A 19,844-nucleotide genomic window follows, 5' to 3' on the forward strand; every position below is an offset into this window, starting at 1 on the left:
GCTGAATACTCCCATACTCTACAACCCAGAAATTCTACTCCTAACTATATGCCAAGCTCTCGTCCGTGTACACCACCAGAATGTTCACAGCAGCCCATTCACAAGAATCCAAGGCCCATGGGAGACCTGGGTGGCTCAGTCAGTTAGGCTACCAACTCTTGATTTTGGCTCAGGTCATGATCTCAGGGTCGTGAGATCAGAACCCCACATCAGGCTCCAGGCTGGGTGTAGAGTCTGCTTAAGATTCTCTCTCTCCCCACCCCTGCCACTCCTCCACTCTCCATCCCTCTCTTTAAAAGAGTCCAAAGCCCAACATCAAAAGAGGAGATAAATCCACTGTGGTATACTCACACAGTGGAATATCACTAAACAGGAAAAATAAGGAAACTACGTGCCAACAACAGAGTGAACTTCAGTAATGTGAAGCTGAATGAAAAGAAAATCAACTCCCAGAAAAGTACATATAGCGTGATCTCTTTTTTGCAAAGTTCAGAACAAACAACTAAACTGTACATTCCTATCAGAGAAAGACAAGTATCATATGATCTCACCGATATGAGGAATTTTTAATCTCAGGAAACAAACTGAGGTTGCTGGAGTGGTGGGGGGTGGGAGGGATGGGGTGGCTGGGTGATAGACATTGGGGAAGGTATGTGCTATGGTGAGCGCTGTGAATTGTGCAAGACTGATGAATCACAGACCTGTACCTCTGAAACAAATAATACATTATATGTTAAAGAAAAAAAGAAGAAGATAGCAAGAAGGGAAAAATGAAGGGGGGTGAAATTGGAGGGGGAGACGAACCATGACAGACTATGGACTCTGAGAAACAAACTGAGGGTTTTAGAGGGGTGGGGGGATGGGTTAGCCTGGTGATGGGTATTAAGGAGGACACGTATTGCATGGAGCATTGGGTGTTATACGCAAACATGGAACATGAATCATGGAACACTACATCAAAAACTAATAATGTAATGTATGGTGACTAACATAAGATAATAAAATAAAATAATAAAAAAAATTAACCGTACATTCCTTAGATACACACATATATTCTTGATACAACTTACGAAAATAACAAATTAGGTATAAGTGAATAGAACATTGTATGTTAATTATACTTCAAAAACTTTAGGGGAAAGCAGGAGGATGAGATGGGAAATATTTAGGTAGGGGTATGCTACTAAGATTCTGGTTCTTGGCTGATGGTAGGTCTTCAGGGTGTTTCTTCTTAAGTCGAAAAGTACATCAGTGAATGAATAAATAAAAGATGACTGTTTCATGCATCAATGATGCCCACTGTGTCCTAACTCAAAGATTCTGATTAAGCCAAACCTGGGCATCTGAGGTCCCTTAAAATAAAACAGAATAGAAACAAACAAAAAGCACCGGATATCTAAATTAACTCGTCTACATCTGAAGCTACGGAATGTAAGGCTTCAAGGGCTCTTCCCTTGCAAAGGCCCCGTCAGAGCAGGGGCTGGGAGTGCTCAGGGATGCAGTCTGGAAGTACTTCTGATAAACTGCTCATGGGGAGCACAGAGGGAAGGGCCCTGCATCTCTAGACAGCAGCAGCAGGAGCATGCTGTGGTTTCTTTCCTCATTTTAAATAAAAACGCATATTTGTACCCAATTTTGCATTCTTTTTCTTTAATTTCTTAAACTGTGCAAGCTTTAGGTGCCACAAAACCTAACTCCTGTCCTGCTAATCCACTGACATAATCATGTCACAAGGTACACAAGGGCCTACGGTGGACTCTCCCTCCAACCTACCTGGTCCTCTTCCCAGAGGAAACCAATGTTTGTGTCACATTCCTGAAGGTGTATGCAACACAAGAATATACAGATATTTCCCCCTCCCCATGTATTACTTTTTACTTTGAAATGTCAAGCTGACAGAAAAACTGTGAGACTAGTACAAAGAATGGTCTCCTCTGGAACCACTGGAGATTAACTTGCCAAAATGTGTGTAAAATGCCAATATATGAAGTTACTCACAATGTTATTTCTAAGAGCAAGAGACTAGGAAAACATTCATGTCCAAGATCTCCAATTCCAACCCAACACCACAGGGTTCATTCTAGTTTTCTCTTTCCGTATCTGGAAATCCCTTCTCTGACAGTAAGGCACCTGGATCCCCTCTCGGCTGCCAGCCTGTGTAGACGCCACCGTCCCGCATAGGCTCTGACACCCTGCACTGAGCCACTTGCCCGTGTGGACACCCTCTTCACTCCACTCAGGCTCCAACCCGGTGCTCGGCCCCCACAGCCACACCTTGCTGCAGCCTCCAGGCCAATCCCAAGCCTACCATGCCCACTCTACCTAATGGCTTTTGGAATAAATTATTCAGGAAGGAAGGAAGGAGTAAAAGGGAAAGAGGGAGAAAAGGGGAAGAGAATGCAAAGATCTCTACATTTTCTCTATTAGTGATAATGATACTACATTCACAGTCCTGCATCTTGTGCTTTTCATTCAATATGTATTAATGAGATAGCCCCATAATTAAAGAATGTCCTTATTACTTATGGCACCATAATATGCCACAAAATGTTTTGTGGCACACACAGTGTGGTTGCTCAACCAGCCTCCTCCTGATGGGTAGCTATGTTTCGGCAATCTTCTGCTATTCCAAATAGCTTCACATGAGTAACACACTTACTGTGACAGCAGGGCAACACATACACTGTAATTTTGCACACTTTGGTACACCTGTGGGATCAGGTCCTGGCAACAGGTGAAAAAGCACACGACTTTCTAGTTTTGATAGATTTTGGCAAGTAGCTCTCTACCAGTAATGTTTAAGAATACCTTTAACTTGTTTTTTTACATGATAGGGAATTGAGAATTTCTGGGCATTTGCGGGTTATAAAACCAAACCAAAACCAAAACCAAAACAAAACCCAACAACTCCAAGCCCCCAAACACAAAACCCAAGAAACTAAACCAGACCAAAAAAAGACATAGTGGTAGTTTCTTACTTGTTGCCTCGGAGTATAGGGTCTTTTCATCCACACTTCGGACATTACAGGAAACAAACAATTTCCTTCCTTCAACTTTATCAAGCTGGCTATTTATCACAACAACAGAACAAAGGGGGATAGGCCTGCACAAGAAAAAAAAGGGGACAAAATTTGTTTCTATTAAATTTGTGTAACACTGAGATGACCAAGTGCTTGTGAAGGGGTGGAAATCTATAATAGCTGGTATCAGCGTGTGTCGGATAAAACTGTCTCAGATCAGACACCCCTTCCCTGGGCTAAACCCAGTGGCCATCCACACCCCTCCTTCCTCCTGAGTGCCACTGATTTCAAGTGGGCCCAGGCTGCCCTTAGCATCAGCTTCAGAGACCACTGGGGATTCTAGCTTTTCGATGGCACAGGCTGTCCCATCTGAAGACCCAGAGCAAAGTCTGAAGGGTGCTGGAATCCTTTAAAGACATGAAAACAGGACCATGGACCATGGGATGGTCCCATCAGCAGCTCTCATTTTCTATCATAATCCAAATTTCTCACCCAATCCCCTTTAGAGTGACTGTCACTAGAAAGACACCCAATAACAACAAATTGCAGTAACAGCTTAATGTACTAAGCCAGGGCTGTCCAAGAGAAATTTCTGTGGTGATAGAAATGTCCCACCTCTGAGCTGTCCAATACAGTAGCCACCTTACAATGAATACCCAAAATGTGGCCGCTGTGAATGAGAAACTGAATCTTTAAATTTATTTAATGCATTTATATTTAAATTTAAATAGCTACATGTGACCAGTCGCTACAGTCGCCTTTGGGAATCCTGGAGACAGAGTGCCATGATGAAAAAGGTGCCTTTTCAAAGGTGAAATGTTATTTGGCAGAACCATAACGTGGAGCAGGATTGGTTCTGTGCTCCCTCAGTGCCCCTCGCACCGGGCTTGGCACTCAGGGGGGAGTGTGCTTGAGATTCTCTTCCTCTCCCTCTCTCTCTGTCCCTCCCCCACTTGCTCTCCCTCTCTAAAATAAATATATCAATCTTTGAGGGGAAAAAAAAGAAAATGAAAAAATCCGGTCACCTGCTACAACATGGGCAAAACTTGAGGACATTTTGCTAAGTAAAATAAGCCAGTCACAAAAAGAGAAAATGTATGATTCCACTTACATGAGGTAAGTCAAATTCATAGAAACAGAAAGTAGAATGGTGGTTGCCAGGGGTTGTAAGGACAGGAAAATAGGGAATTAAGGTTTAATGGGTATAGAATTTCAGTTTTGCAAGATAAAAAAGTTCTGAAGATTAGTTTCACAACAATATGAATATATTCCACACTACTCAAAAAAATGTTAATATAAAATATAAGGCACAAAGCCCATTAAATCTAAAAATACCACTGTGGGGATGCGTGGGTGGCTTAGTTGTTAAGCGTTTGCCTTTGGCTCAGGTCATGATCCCAGGGTCCTGGGATCGAGCCCCGCATCGGGCTCCCTGCTCAGCGGGGAGCCTGCTTCTCCCTCTGCCTGCCGCTCCCCCTGCTTGTGCGCTCTGACAAATAAATAAATAAAATCTAAAAAAAAGAAAATTAAAATACCACTGTGAACTCATAACCTTATTAAACATTAAAAACTTTCCAGCTGTGACACAGAAACGGCCCAGCAGCAAGGTTATCCTACCCACCATGAGAACACATCTAGTATTTTCCTAGTCTTTTGCACTATTCTCCACTAAAAAGAAATCAGCAATCTTTATAGTGTAGCTACTCTATGTCTTGGCACAGATATACTTTGTTGTTGCTAAAATAAAAGTAATGATAATAACAACATTAACAATAGTAATAAGCAGCCAACACTACTGAGTACTTGTTATGTGGCCAGATACTGTTTTGGTGCTTTACATGCATTCATTCATTTATAGCTCATAATGACCCTATATGGTGGATATTATTATCCTCTTTTTAAAGATGAGGAAATTAAAGCACAGAGAGGTTAAGAAACTTATCTAAGGTCATACAGCTGGTAAGCGGCAAAACAGGCATTTGAACCTGCTCCAAAGTCTGTCCTCTTAACCAGTATGTTATACTGTCTCTCTGGAGACAAAAGTACTTAAAAATCCATCTGGATGGAATTGAAAGGACAGGAACCAGTCTAAAGAGACTCCTAACAGGCCAAATGCAATTTAAACACAGAAAAGAGGGTGATAACTATGGTTAACCACATTATGGAAAGCCAAGAGTCCCTAATGATTCTCAAAAAAGGAAAAAACTAACTCAACAATTATAAAACTATAGCTATAATTCAAAAATAAGGATGGCTATGATCAGGTAAGTTGAATTTTTTAAGCAGTTACATATAGTGAACAGTGCAGACAAGTATATGTCTGCCTCACAGTATTTTACTCTATGAAAGGGCATGGTAGACACAGAGTGAGGGATGTGTATAGGTCAGGTTTGGGGAGGTTGCACTGGAAGAATTATGTTTACACAATCATGGCATAAACAATCTGGTAGTTTTCTGAGCTGTAAGGTCAGGTCTACAACGGATACCTACATTCAGCAAGAAATCTCCCATTTGTTAGTCAAAAGCGCTTTGATAGCCTACATGAACTGGGGGTAGGCAAAGACCTGAACAACCCTCGGCACTGGGGCTGTTACCGCTTATGTCCCCTCAAAGTGTGTGAGGTACAGGTGGGCTGAAAGGTGAAAGGAACATCTATGCACATTTGGTGGATTTACACCCACGGACACATGCCATTTGCGGATTTATTAAAGTCCAGCACAGTCTCCATAAGAACCCTCACTAACCCTCTCCCCCACACCAACAGGCAGAGAACTGTCAGGAAGCCAAACAATTCCAGAAAATGCAGGAATCGTACCCTTAACAGAAAGGCCTGGTTACAGAAAAGAATCAGCCAGAAAGAAGGCAAATGTCTTGCCCAACTGAATATCTCTGAAAGAAAACTACAGTCTCATGTCCTTGTCTCCTGGGAGATGGAATCTCCACCAATTATAGGAGATGCATTTAATTGTAAGTAAGTGGTAAACCAAAGCAGAAAATATACAACTAAGACACAATGGACCTGGATACTAAAAAAGGGGAAGTGCTAGGTTAGAAGAAAGGGTGTAGGTTTGGAAAGTCCCTCTGACATGGTAAGGAAATCTTGACTCCAACAGGGGCTTGGCTTTATGAACTAAGGCATGTTCCAATCACCCTCAAAGGAAAAATCCTATTCCATTAAGAATCTCCAGGATGACTGCCCAGAACTTACAAATTCGGCTGAGCTGAGACTGTTCCTTTAGGGTCTGACACAAGTACTGGACACCTAATGAGGCTATGAGAACAAGTATACTAACCTCAGGAAAATAGAAATATTGGCATCCTAGAGAAATTAATCAACCCTGGAATGAAAAATTTTTAATAAGTGTAGGTGAAATACTAAGTTTTTAAAAAGATTTATTTATTTTAGAGAGAGAGTGCATAAGTGGAGGGGGGCAGAGGGAGAGATTCTTCAAGCAGACTGCCCGCTAAGCGCAGAGCCCGACACAGGGCTCCATCTCACGACCCATGAGATCATGACCTGAGCCAAAATCACAAGTTGGTCACTTAATCGACTGAGCCACCCAGGCACCCCGAAATAGTAAGTTTTATGATCACTGAGATAATTTTGTATTTGACGCATCTGGAAAAAACACACCGTATTAGGCTTATTATTTTATTTACTGAAGTACTTAGTAAAATTTGATTATGTCAGCACTGAAAAGAATTTGTATTGCATAATTTGTAAGTTTGGATTTATTAATAAGTCTGTGGTTGTGTTAGCTGTTGACCTTAAATACATTTGAGGGGATAATGACATAGTATACATAAGAAACCACTTTCTCAATCTCTCTTACTACTAATGATGTTAAATGGAAGTCTTGTGCAGAACTTCCAGGAAGTGTCCTAAAAAGAGAGAAGACAGCTCTTCTTCTACCCTTCGTCAATCCTGCTGTCAGGGCATGTGATGCCTCTTGCTGGCACTCAGTACTGTGAAAAGGTGAGCTGGAAGGAGCCTGCATCTCTGGGAACCAGGGAGCTTGCCATATCAGCCCAGGATGCCTTCCTCTGGACTCCTTTGTGTGATACATTTCTATCTTGTTTAAGGTGTTTTTTATTTTGAAGTTATGATTACTGGCAGCTGGGGAGGGAGAAGTTAAAGCAGCTGGCCTCCAATTCTTTCATTCTGTGTGTGTTGGGGGGCGGGGGCAGGGAGCAGACAGAAACATTCCCAGGGAAAAGGAGATAAATGACCATGTCTAATTTTTTCCAACGGGCCCTCCAGGTGAACAGACCAGGAATTGGTAAACTATGGCCCCAATGGCCAGCTGCCTGTTTTTGTAAATAAAGTTTTCCTGGAATACAGCTATACCCATTTATGTATTGATGTATTGTCTATGGCTGTTTTTGTGCTGCAATGGGAGAGTTGAGTAGTTGTATCAGAGACGTTATGGCCCGCAAAACAAAATATTTACAGAAAAATTTTTGCTGGCCCCTGAAATAAACTAGTAATATTTGCTAGGGGGAAGTGTCCTTTTCTGTAGAATGCCTGGCTAAGGATTACTTATAGTAAATAAACCCACAATCTATGAGGCAGGGCTTCCTAATGATGGCCACATACACCATACAACTCTCTGTGGCATAAAATGGAGATGTTTTAGGGCGCCTGGGTGGCTCAGTTGGTTAAGCAACTGCCTTCGGCTCAGGTCATGGTCCTGGAGTCCCGGGATCGAGTCCCGCATCGGGCTCCCTGCTCAGCGGGGGGTCTGCTTCTCCCTCTGCCCTCTTCCCTCTCGTGCTCTCTGTCTCTCATTCTCTCTCAAATAAATAAATAAAATCTTTAAAAAAAAAAAAAATGGAGATGTTTTGTAACTTAAATGCCCCCCACTGTGCAAAGTAATAACCCACAAAACCTTATTTGGAGACCTCATCTATTGAACTGTTCTTATAGATTTTTTTTTTTTTTTAAGATTTTTATTTATTTATTTGACAGAGAGAGACAGCGAGAGAGGGAACACAAGCAGGGGGAGTGGGAGAGGGAGAAGAAGCAGAAGTTATCATACTGAATCAAAACCAGGTCCAGTTCAGTCCAATACTCTGTGTGACTAGGACTCTAAGGCCCCAAACTCAGGGTTAGAAGCATTAAGGTTTGTGAAATCAAATTAGTGAGTTGTAGTCAGACTTTAAAATTTTTTTTTTTTTTTTTTTAAGATTTTATTTATTTATCTGAGAGAGAGAGACTGAGAGAGAGAGAGCACGAGAGGGGGGAGAGTCAGAGGGAGAAGCAGACTCCCTGCCGAGCAGGGAGCCCGATGCGGGACTCGATCCAGGGACTCCAGGATCATGACCTGAGCCGAAGGCAGCCGCCCAACCAACTGAGCCACCCAGGTGCCCTGTAGTCAGACTTTAAAACAGAATGCTTCACACATGCAGGGAGCCCGATGCGGGGCTTGATCCCAGGACCCTGGAATCACGACCCGAGCCGAAGGCAGACGCCTAATGACTGAGCCACCCAGGCGCCCCTACTGAACTGTTCTTAAACTCTGTTTTGCACTATTGCTCTTTCTCTGTTTCTGTGCCAGTGTCCACTGTTCCGTTAACTGTAAGGGTATCACTGTAGGATTGAAGAACTAAGACCTTGTGGAGCTTTATTTCTGATGGATACCAAACTCATCTTGCTGTCTGCCCTTTTATTTCTGTGTGAAGTTATAAAAAACTTCTATGTTTTGGGGCGCCTGGGTGGCTCAGTCACTTAAGTGGCTGCCTTCTGCTCAAGTCATGATCCTGGGGTCCTGAGATAGAGTCCCGCATCGGGCTCCCTGCTCCGCAGGGAGCCTGCTTCTCCCTCTGCCTCTCTCTGTCTCTCATGAATAAATAAATAAATAAATAAAATCTTAAAAAAGAAAAGAATGAAAAACTTCTATGTTTTGTTATGTAGTGGTTATTGGTGCTCCACTCAGATCCCCTTCAATCCTTTTTTCACCTTTGTTTTGGTTTTTTGTTTTTTTTTGCCCAGAGTCTGCCTTGCTCAAACACAGAGAGCCCAACAGGCCTGGAATTTTGGTCCCCAGGATAGCCCTCATTGTATGACTGATGTGTGAGAGAGAGCTCCCTTGCTTAAGGTCGGGACAATCCAGAGGCACACATTTCATCCAGAGCTCCTTGGATGATCAGGCTGAAGGACTTTGGGAGCCCAAGCCTGGTTGGCTTCTCCTTCCCTTTTCCTGTTTTGCTCCTCCCACTCCTGTGCTAGCCTCCCTTGGGAGCACCTCCTTTATCATTTGCGCACAAATCTTTGTCTCAGGGTCTGCTGCTGGGGAGCCTGATCCATGACACCTAAGAGGCAGAGAATACCCAGGGATTTACCTTCTAAAATTGATGTTGAGATTGGCAGTCATGACAACTCCCTCAGCGATAAATGCACACATACCAACAGTAGAATCAATCATGGTTGCAATGGCACCCCCGTGAAGGAATCTAGTTACAACAACAGAGAAAGAAAAATGTTTTCAGAAGGCTGAAAAACAGAGCCTCTGGAGTGAAATCATACAAGCACATCTCCATATAATTTACTTATGAAAGGCCCACTTGGCCCATGTTCAATGAACTCAATATCCACGTCCCCAGCTTTATTTTATTCATAGCACAATAGTATAGTATTGGTAATACACCAGAACTTAATGGTAATCAGATCCCAAGCAAGCAGAAAGCTAAAATATAATTTAAGAAATCTATATCATGTTTTTATTTAACTGCACATATCATTGTTTAAAAATGTAGGAAATGAAGATAAACAGAAAGAAAAATAAAAATTGGAAGGCCTATAATCCCACCATCTAGTGACAAATCACAGTTAACATGTTAATGATACTCTCTCAAATTATACTACTGTTGCCCTGTCCCATGCTTTTGTGATTTAATATTTATAAACATCTTTCCATGTCAATAAATATGTATATCTACATTGCCACTTCAATGCCTTTATTGTAGACTATGGATATGTATGACTACAAGCAATTTTTCAGACCAACATTTCTATTGATCAGTGGGATGCTATTATTCTTACCCAGGTACTCCTTGCAGGTAAGGACCTCCTTGAAATATGCAAACTGTCCTGTTTTCAACATGATTATGGAACATCGCATATTCAAACCCCAGACCTTCCTCAAGGCTTCTGGGAAAGAGCTGGGCTTGTGACATGTGTTCTTTTATAGGCTTTGCATCTGTAGGGAAATGAGGTGGAGGCATGAGAAAACAGGTATGAGAAAGATGCCCTGACGGAGCTAAGCATCTGTACCTTGCGAGAACCACAGGTTAATGGACGACTGATTAAAATGTTAACCAAGTACAAAATTAGAGGGAATGGGAGCATCCCACAGAAACAGAATATACGATCTTTGCCGTTGTGGACTTAACAGTCTAACTGGGGACATAGTAAACATTAATGAAATCAAAACCAAGTACTTACTCACACATGGCAATCAGGAAATACAGTATATAAATGCTGAGGGTATACTAAATGAAATAGTAAATAAGGTACATACAGAAAGTCTTCTTGGAATAAGAATGGCTTAAATGGGTTTTAAAGAAAATGAATAGTGTAACAGTAGGGAGGTTTTCTTTGCAGAAGTGAGTTTAGCCTCAGCAGAAGAAAGTTATCATACTGAATCAAAACCAGGTCCAGTTCAGTCCAATACTCTGTGTGACTAGGACTCTAAGGCCCCAAACTCAGGGTTAGAAGCATTAAGGTTCGTGAAATCAAATTAGTGAGTTGTAGTCAGACTTTAAAACAAACAGAATGCTTCACATATATCCTGGGCAAGAACTAGTATACTTGTTTAGATATGCTTTTTCAGTTATACAACTGTGCACAAGTTGTGTGTAGTGGGTTGTGAGTCAAAATGCAGGTCACTTCGAACCGAAGACCGAAAGCTATTGTTCTAAAGGTAGGGCGTGTTTATCCTTACACATCTATGTTAAGATTTAATTCCCAAACTCGGATTTCTTTCTTGGCTCATCATGATTTGCCATGCATAACATTAAGTGTCTTTTACTGTTACTGAATTTATATTTACAAAGTTTGAAAAAGATATGAGATGAGAAGATTTGCGAGAACTGGGGAGAATGGCTTTTATTTAGGCCATGAACATCTGTGGGGCAGGTGCCCTGTCTTTTAGACTCTGTACGCTCAACAAGCAGCATACTGTGTATGCACACACTACGCACTCTAGTGGTTGTTAAGAAAATTAAGTTCTTGGCCTAGAACTTGTTCCATCCTCCACACTTTATCCCTACAGTGAGGAGATAAACCTCAATGACCTCTGAGATCCGTCCAACTCTGACATTGGAACTTCAGGATAAGATAAGCAATAAACCCTTCTAATTTTTTACTTAGGAGTTCAAAATTTCTGATCTAGATTACCAAACCTTGAGATTATCTCATAAAAATGAGAAAAATAAAGATGGTAAAATAAGTTTGTTAGAAATGCAAACTCTTAGGCTTTACCCCTGACCTCCTGAAGCACAGCCTGCGTTTTAACAAGACTCCCAGGTGCCTCATATTCATGTTCAAATCTGAGAGGCACTGGCCTTTTACAACATGGGATAACAATGACGGTGGCAGAGGAGTGACATGGTTGGACTTGCATTTTGAATCACTCTGCCAGCTATTGAAAGGAGGGATTGATGGGGATGAGAAAGATGAGCTAGAGGACCACTGAAACACTACAAAATCACAGTCACCAGCTCATCCCCTGGGTGAGGTGACGGTCTCCAGTGTGTGAAAGATGATAGGTGGCTAGATTTGTCCAGGGCCGGGGCTTTCCTAGATGAGTAGGCCCGAGAGGTTCAGACAAGTGAGGTCAAAGAATTGCTTCCATGGGCCCTAAACAAGCAAGCTGGAAGGAAGACAACCGTGGTCAGGAAACAGTGTCTAAATGTGTGAATGTGGAGGTGGTTCACTTGTTGCAGACAAGGCTCAGGATGTCTCTGGCAGTGTGCGTCTGGGGCTGGGTGAAGAAGAGTTCACAGTTGACAGGAAGCTAAGTGAACTGAGGAGTGGCGGAGAATGGTGGGGATTCAGAGGGTGAACAAGGTGTTGAGACACTCAGTATGTGAGGGAGAGGTTGGCAGAGGACAGCAACACAGAGAAGAGAAGGGTAAAATGTCAGACGGTAGAAACCTCAAAGGAACGGGGGTTTCTAAGAGGAACAGGAAGTAATGGGTTGAAAGCAAGTGTGGGTAACAAGGAGAACCTCCAAGTCCCCCCCTATTCAGAGAGGGCCAAGTTTCAGGCAAGAACCATAAGCCATTTGGGAAAGGAACCCTGGAAAACACTGATATTTAAGGAGTATGGAGGAGAGAGAGAAGACTGGTCACAGGTTTGTGAAAGCCAAGAGAGAAGTTCCAAGGAGAATGAGATCAACAGTGAGGTCTAGTACTGTAAGAGCCAAAAAATGCCCTCCAAATTTGGTATTTAGGTCACTAGTAGCTTACATGAAGAAACTTCCATAGAGCTGTTAGGGGAGAAACTAGATCACACTGTTAAAGACATTCAACTGTGTGACAGGATAAAGAGTTGGAATGGAATTAGTAATACAAGTTACTAATTTTTCCCCTTCACTTGTGAAACAGAGAACTTCTTATTTTTCTCTATTGGAGGTTCTACAAAGAAACTTGTGAACTCTACTGTTTTTCCTGGTTAAAAGTAGTTTTATTGTTATTTCATCCGTTCTTTCAACAAACGCTACCATGAAGAAATGGAGGCAAGGAAAGGTAAAGTAACTTGCCCAAGATCATACAGCTTTAAATTGTGGAACCCAATTGGAACCCACACACTAAACTTCAACATTAAAGTAGGAAGTTGTCAGCTTTTGGATGGTGTCCAAAGCCACGTAACTGAATGGGATTACCAACAGAGTATAGAGAAGAAAGGAGTCCTGAGGGCTGAGATGTGGGGCACCGTAACATTAAGAGTTTGAGGATAATGAGGAACCAGCAAAAGACATGGACAGGAAAGGACCAGTGAAGTAGGGGAGTGTGCTGTCTTGGATGCCAAATTCAAGGGGAAAGGAGGCACTGGCTGTACCAAAAGCTGAGAGGTCACTGGTTAACATCATGAAGGTCACTGTGCCCTTGACAAGAGTAGTTTCAATGGAGCAATAAAATTCTGACTGGAGTGGGTTCAAGAGCGACTGGGAAGAGAGAGAGAGTTGTGGCATGTCTGCGCACTGATGAGAAAAGACCCAGCACAGTGGGAGGTCTTTAAGTAGTAGGCCAATGGGGAGGGAACGCAGTGCACGGAAACAAGGCTTGGCTCCCCTAAGAGGACGGGCAGTTCATTGGTAACAGGAAAAAGCAGAACACCAGGCACAGATGCAGGGAGTGGATAAATGAGACAGTGGGAGCTTGAAAGTTCTCTTCTGATTGCTTTTATTTTCTCTTAGGGGAACAGGAGGCAAGATCAACTGGAATCAAGGCTTAAGAAGGTAGGATATGGCCATCTAGGAGAGCAGGAGCGTGAATAGACAGGGGAAAATGAAAAATGCTTGTCAGGCAACATTAAGGACCTACTTGAGGTCATTTTGTAAAAAACGGTAATAATCCCGGGCAGCCTGGGTGGCTCAGTCAGTTAAGCGTCTGCCTTCAGCTCACGTCACTATCTCAGGGTCCTGGGATCGAGCCCCCCCACATCAGGCTCCCTGCTTGGCGGGGAGCCTGCTTCTCCCTCTTCCTTGGCCCCTCCTCACCCCCTACTTGTGCTCTCTTTCTCTCTCTCACAAATAAATAAATAAAATCTTTAGGAATAACAAACAAAAAACCCATCACAATCCCCAAAGTAGCCTAAGGACGAGTTTGGATGACTGAAAGATAATGAGTAAATTAGGAAATATCTGTATAAGCTCCATGAGGTCAGGGACCCTATCTGTGTACTCAGGCCTATTCTAGGACTACAGTATCTAGGGCAGCCCAGACGCTCAACAGATAGTTATTGAAGGAATAAATACTGGATTTGCAAATAAGATGCCAAAAAGGGGGGCACCTGGGTGGCTCAGTCGGTTAAGCCTTTGGCTCAGGTCACGATCTCAGGGTCCTGGGATCAAGCCTCACATCGGGCTCTCCACTCATTGGGGAGTCTGCTTCTCCTTCTCACTCTCCCTCTGTGCTCTCTCTCAAATAAATAAATAAATAAAATCTTAAAAAAAAAAAAAAGACTTATAAAAGAAGCCAAAAAGGTCTTTATAGGCTGACTCTAAAAATGAAGAATATATTAGGTATATACATAAACTTCAGTAAGGTTCAACAAATTGGCCACGTAGGTGCAGAAGAGGGGAGACCAACAGTTCACACAAATGACACACGGTGTTAGCTGACTGTTAGTGGCAAGTGGGACATGGCTATCTACCTAGTGCTAATGTCTTATTCTACACTGAAAGGATATAACTGGTTTCAAGCTTAGTTCTGGGAAGCATACACTGAGAAGAATTCTGAGAAACTGGAATATGTCCTGGAAAAAGCAACCAGGCTTGTAAAGGAGACTGAAATATCCTCTGGGAAAAATACCTGAAAAAACAGAGAAGAGAAGCCTGGCAACAAGAACTGTCAGGCACAGGAGTGAGATGCATGTATCTAACTCCTACACATGAAAGGATGCTTATTCTGTGTGTTCCCAGGTGGTAGAACTCAACAAATGGGTGAAAGGCACAAGAGTGACTGTAGCTCAGTACAGTCTAAGGAAGAAATCACTAATACGTAGAGCTGTCCAAAATGGAAAAAGCCCCTTTGTCCGAAGCACCCTATGACTGGAGGGGTTCAAGTGAAGTCTGGATGAATGGTCATAAGGGTTAATGTAGAAAGCAAGAGAAGACAGAGAAAAAGTTAGACTACAGTAGTGGGTCCCAACCTTCCTTCCATTCCAAAACAAGGGAGCCCACTGTCCTCTCCAACAGTAGTGGCTTAATAAGATTGCTGGGTGTTGAGCTCCACAATGGTGGACATCCCAGTTGTTTTCTTCATTGCTATAACCCAGTGCCTAGCATAACGTCTGACACACAGTAGGTGCTCAATAAATATTTGTGTAAGGAAGAAAGCTAATAATCTCAAAAGAGAAAAGAAGGAAGCAGTAATGATGACTAAGAACCCTTCCCTAAGTGATTCTGATGGTCCACCCTTATATCCCAGACTAAATAATCTTCTAGGTCCTAACTCTCAGATTCTATGTATCTATTTTATCCTGGTTTGATTTAGCTAATTAATATATTTATATCAATAACTATCCACATTTTTAACTCTTTAAGCTATTGGTTCTTGACATTTTTAGGTCATGGATTCCTTTGGGGATCTTATGAAAGACACCGATTGGCCCCTGAAAAAATGGACATTCCTTAAAGGAAGAGAGACCATTACTTTTCTGTTTATCCGAAAGACTGACATACTTCTTACATTCTCATAAGGGCAGGTATTACAAGTTTTTGTTTCTGTTTCAAATGCAGAACTCTAAGAGTCTAACTGGGCAAGAGAGCATTACCTAAAATGGCAGATAAAGGTGGGTATTATTGAGTTCAGTAAGACTGGCTTTTGCAATGCGAAGATAAAACCAGTTTAACGAACTTTCAACTTCTAGTTGGTTGTTAACATCATCACAGAAATCAGTGGTTCCTTAATTCCAGGACTAACTGCATCCACACAGTCTGAAAGCTTGTTAAAAATAGATCCTCAGGGGGCGCCTGGGTGGCTCAGTCATTAAGCATCTGCCTTTGGCTCAGGTCAGGATCCCGGGGTCCTGGGATCGAGCCCCGCATCGGGCTCCCTGCTCAGTGGGGAGTCTGCTTCTCCCTCTCCCTCTCCTTCTGTGCTCTCCCTCTCTTTCAAATAAATACATAAATAAATAATCTAAAAAAAAAAAAAAATAGATCCTCAGGCTCTACACCAAAGGGTCCAAGTGATTCAGATCAGGAGAAACACTGACAAAGGAGCTTAACTCTTTAGTTAGTGCAAAAGCGCTAAGCCTATGAAGACTTGGAAACAGAAGTTTTCCAAGTTTTTCAGATGTGCCCCCTTTAAATCACAACAGCTGGCCTGACTGTGGTTCGTACTCCTACCAGATCCAAGAAGGGAGGTGAAGAAAGCAATGGGTAGCATCAGTTACTCCTTTCCCCTGGTTATCTCCTATGGATACATGAGGTATACACGTTAATAAACTTGTTTATTTTTCTTATTAATCTGCCTTTTATTACAGGGTCTCCACCAAGAACTTGGAATTATTTTCCTCCCCTATAGTTTCTGGCGACCCAGAAAGTACCTGCTTTGACACCACCACTTGTTCCAGAGCCTACAGATGGGATCCTGGGAAAACAGGCAGAAGTCTGCTCTGCCCGGTCTTCCTCTAGTGCCTGGACAAGAGAGGAAGGTAAAATTTTATGTTGTCCCACCCTTTCCAAATTCAGCTTAGCAGGAGAAAAACACATGTAATTCTTTAAACTGTGGATCCTGGATTTGCTTTGAGGTACCCACTGGCTAACAATCCTTTCCCTCCTGTGGATAGTTACTACTTTTCTGTTTGTCTTGTTTTATGTTCTGAGAACTTGGGCTGCATTTCTGCCTGCTGGGGCATATAGGTTGTCGGTTCTTACGTGTGCAGGTGGCCCAGCTGTCAGGTTGGGGGCCCCAAAATGTGGCCAGACAGAAATGTGAACTGTACCCCATTTGTGGCTAGTGTCCTGCCAACTTTTGCCAGCTCTCAGGGGTTGTATAGGTCTTTCTTTCTTTTGGTTACCTTTGGGAGTGGTTCTGGATTTTGGGAGGGCTGCATCTTTTGTCCCCTCCTTTGGGGACACTTTTTGTGTCCATCATTAAGCCATAAAAGGCTTATTGGTTTTAGTTTTTAGTCACTTGATAGGTATGCCTTTGATTTAAAAGACACAGGAAAAAATATTTTAAAAAGGAATAATGTCAGGAAAATTTACTGTGTGTTTCAGCTGAAACCTGAGAAAATATTTGAAAGGAATTTTTAAAAAAGCTCTGTGGTCAAAACTTGGCCACATTGGAGGCTGATAGGTTTTTGTTTCATTTTGTTTGAGAGAGAGAGAGGAGGAGGGGCAGAGGGAGAGGGAGAATCTTAAGCAGGCTCCACACTCAGTGGGGAGCCCGATGCACGGCTCCGTCGCATCTCACGAGCCTGAGATCACGACCTGAGCTGAAGTGGGACACTTAACCAACTGAGCCATCGCAGGTGCCCCAGGAGTTATTTTTTTTTAAAAGGCCTCTCTTCTATTTGATCCTGGCTCCTCCCATGGGAACTTCTCAACTTCTCAATTGACTGAAACCCCCTTCTTGAACCCCTGCTGACTATATGCTCCACCAGCTCTGTCCACCTCTTTCTTATTTGCATGATTTAACTAAGTATAAGTTGGAACTTAACTGGCTTCTTTGGGAAACTTAAGATGTCCCTAGATTAGCTCCTCAGGGACCTCTTCTTCCTACTGCTTCTGTTCTTCCTTTTGTCACCTTCCATCTTCCATTCAATTCCCTGAATCCTTGCTATGTCCCCTGCTTCAAACTCCTACCTCGTCCAAACCTTCTCCACCCCAGCCGTATTTTCCCTTCCCACTTCAGCCCCTCAGCTCCCTACAGCCACTTGAGCTGCAGTCCGCTTTCCTCTACTGGGGGCTCTCTAGGGACCCAGAGATCCCAAGCAACTCTCTGAGGCTGCAAAGGAAAAAGGAGCTATTTGGAAATGGGGCAAATGAAAAATTCTTAAGTCTTCTACACAAATATTTGTAAAAAGCTTTAGCTTAGTGGGTTAACCCTAACTTATTCCATCTGCCTGAAACACAATTTGGATTCAATTGTTCTTTTATAAACTACTGAGTATAAGATTTCTGTTTGCATTTGTCTGTATGTTTATGTATGTCTATATATGTATGTTCTAGATGTGTGATATTTTTCTACCTCTGGGTGGCATTGCCAAAATTACTCTGTAAAAAGAGCTCTACTTTATTGGCTTTAAAAAAAAAAGTGCTTATATAAATTATGTTTGAGGGCAAACTCAGAAATAGAGACTACCCAAATGTTTTTCAAATTCACATGACTTGGGTAATCTTTGGTAAATAGAAATATTGTAGGTTTACTAAAACAACAAGCACTAACCCAGAAAAACAGACACACTTTCAGAGTTGTCAGCACTAAATGCAGACATACAACTTTTTCTACCTGGTTTACTAGTCAAATGAGCTCATGTTATCTGTTACAAAATTTGTTAAGAAAAATAACTTAAGATGATGAAATTCTCATGAATAATGTAAACATTGCTAAGAATAAATGAATTAAACAGATGTAAGCTAAATGTTTATAAATGAACAATTAGATTTTATGTCTACCTAAAAATAGTTTCTTAAATCTCTTTGGTAACTTAATATTCTTAGAGTTTTGCTAAGTTATGGATATTCATGAAATATCTAGATCACTTCCAAATAAGATAAAATATTGAAACATTAATTGTTAAATATTAAGCCTAAGTTTACCTGCTTGTAGCCTCTTATTACAGAGGAGCTAAACATATTGGGGTCTGTTAGTAAACATGTCTTGTGCCACACTGAAAAACTGTACTGTGAGGAAGTGTATGCTTCTAGAAATTATAAAAATGTATTCACAAATTTGCCAATCTCCACAATACTGGCATGACACAGTTCATAATTGCTTACTTCTTCATTTTCACTAGAAACTAAGGTTTCTATGGGTTAAGAATTCTAATATATGTCATTCAACATACTACAAGTAATAAGGGAAACAACTATGCAAAGCAAGTAGGATGTATTTTTAGTAAGAAAAGGTATGAGGTATGGAGATGTATTTTTGTTAAGGAGAAAAAAGTAAATTTGTCCTCAAGTAGAATAACTAGTTGTTTCAGAATGAAAAGAGGAGAATAAAGGACAAACTAAGTAGATAAAGTTGAGAAGGAGAGAGGGAGAGAGAATCTTACCTTGTGTGGTCAAGGTGGCTAGAACTGTATGAAATTATTACGAGGGTTTTTTTTTTTAAGATTTAATTGTTTTTTTGGTTGTTGTTGTTTTAAAGCTTTTATTTATTTGACAGAGAGAGACACGGCGAGAGAAGGAACACAAGCAGGGGCAGTGGGAGAGGGAGAAGCAGGCTTCCCACGAAGCAGGAAGCCCAATGCGGGGCTCAATCCCAGGACCCTGGGATCACGACCTGAGCCGAAGGCAGACGCTTAACGACTGAGCCACCCAGGCGCCCCTTAAAGATTTAATTGTTAAGCAATCTCTACACACAATATGGGGCTCTAACTCACACCGCCAAGATCAAGAGTCGCATGCTCCACCAACTGAGCCAGCCAGGTCCCCGTATTATAAGAGTTTTTAAAGTAAGTTTTAATAGAATGCTTGTACAAAGTTAAAATTCAACCACATTTTGGGGTGCCTGGGTGGCTCAGTCGTTAAATGTCTGCCTTTGGCTCAGGGCCTGATCCCAGGGTCCTGGGATTGAGCCCTGCATCGGGCTCCCTACTCCACGGGAAGCCTGCTTCTCCCTCTCCTACTCTCCCTGCTGTGTCCCCTCTCTCGCTGTCTCTGTCAAATAAATAAATAAAATCTTAAAAAAAAAAAAATTGAACCACCTTTCATCTATTAGAAGAACACAGTTTTCTTTTTCTTTTTTTTTTTTAAAGATTTTATTTATTTATTTATTTGACAGAGAGAGAGACACAGTGAGAGAGGGAACACAAGCAGGGCGGGTGGGAGAGGGAGAAGCAGGCTTCCCACCAAGTAGGGAGCCCGATGCGGGGCTCGATCCCAGGACCCTGGGATCATGACCTGAGCCCAGACACTTAAC

The 19,844-nt window shown here is 42.1% G+C and overlaps 1 protein-coding gene across 5 annotated transcripts in view; it reads right to left on the minus strand.

Moving 5' to 3' along the window:
* The window catches only part of LOC115944872 (acyl-coenzyme A thioesterase THEM4), a 41,421-nt gene that overhangs the window by 6,233 nt on the left and 15,344 nt on the right, over positions 1-19,844 (minus strand). Inside the window, exons 3-6 of one of the 5 annotated variants that reach the window (XM_081815968.1) lie at positions 10,063-10,219; positions 9,363-9,473; positions 2,979-3,103; positions 564-1,352 (exon numbers count right to left, since the gene is read on the minus strand). In XM_081815968.1, coding sequence (XP_081672094.1) covers positions 1,312-1,352; positions 2,979-3,103; positions 9,363-9,473; positions 10,063-10,219 — 434 coding nt within the window. In that variant the 3' untranslated portion in view covers positions 564-1,311. Of the gene's footprint in view, positions 1-563; positions 1,353-2,768; positions 3,104-9,362; positions 9,474-10,062; positions 10,220-19,844 lie in introns of those variants that run through there. The other 4 variants (XM_081815969.1, XM_081815967.1, XM_081815970.1 and 1 more) reach the window with 4 other exon arrangements.

The sequence above is a fragment of the Leptonychotes weddellii genome, chromosome 4 (genome assembly GCF_054177405.1).
Source record: "Leptonychotes weddellii isolate Sample4059 chromosome 4, ASM5417740v2, whole genome shotgun sequence".
Lineage (NCBI taxonomy): Eukaryota > Metazoa > Chordata > Mammalia > Carnivora > Phocidae > Leptonychotes > Leptonychotes weddellii.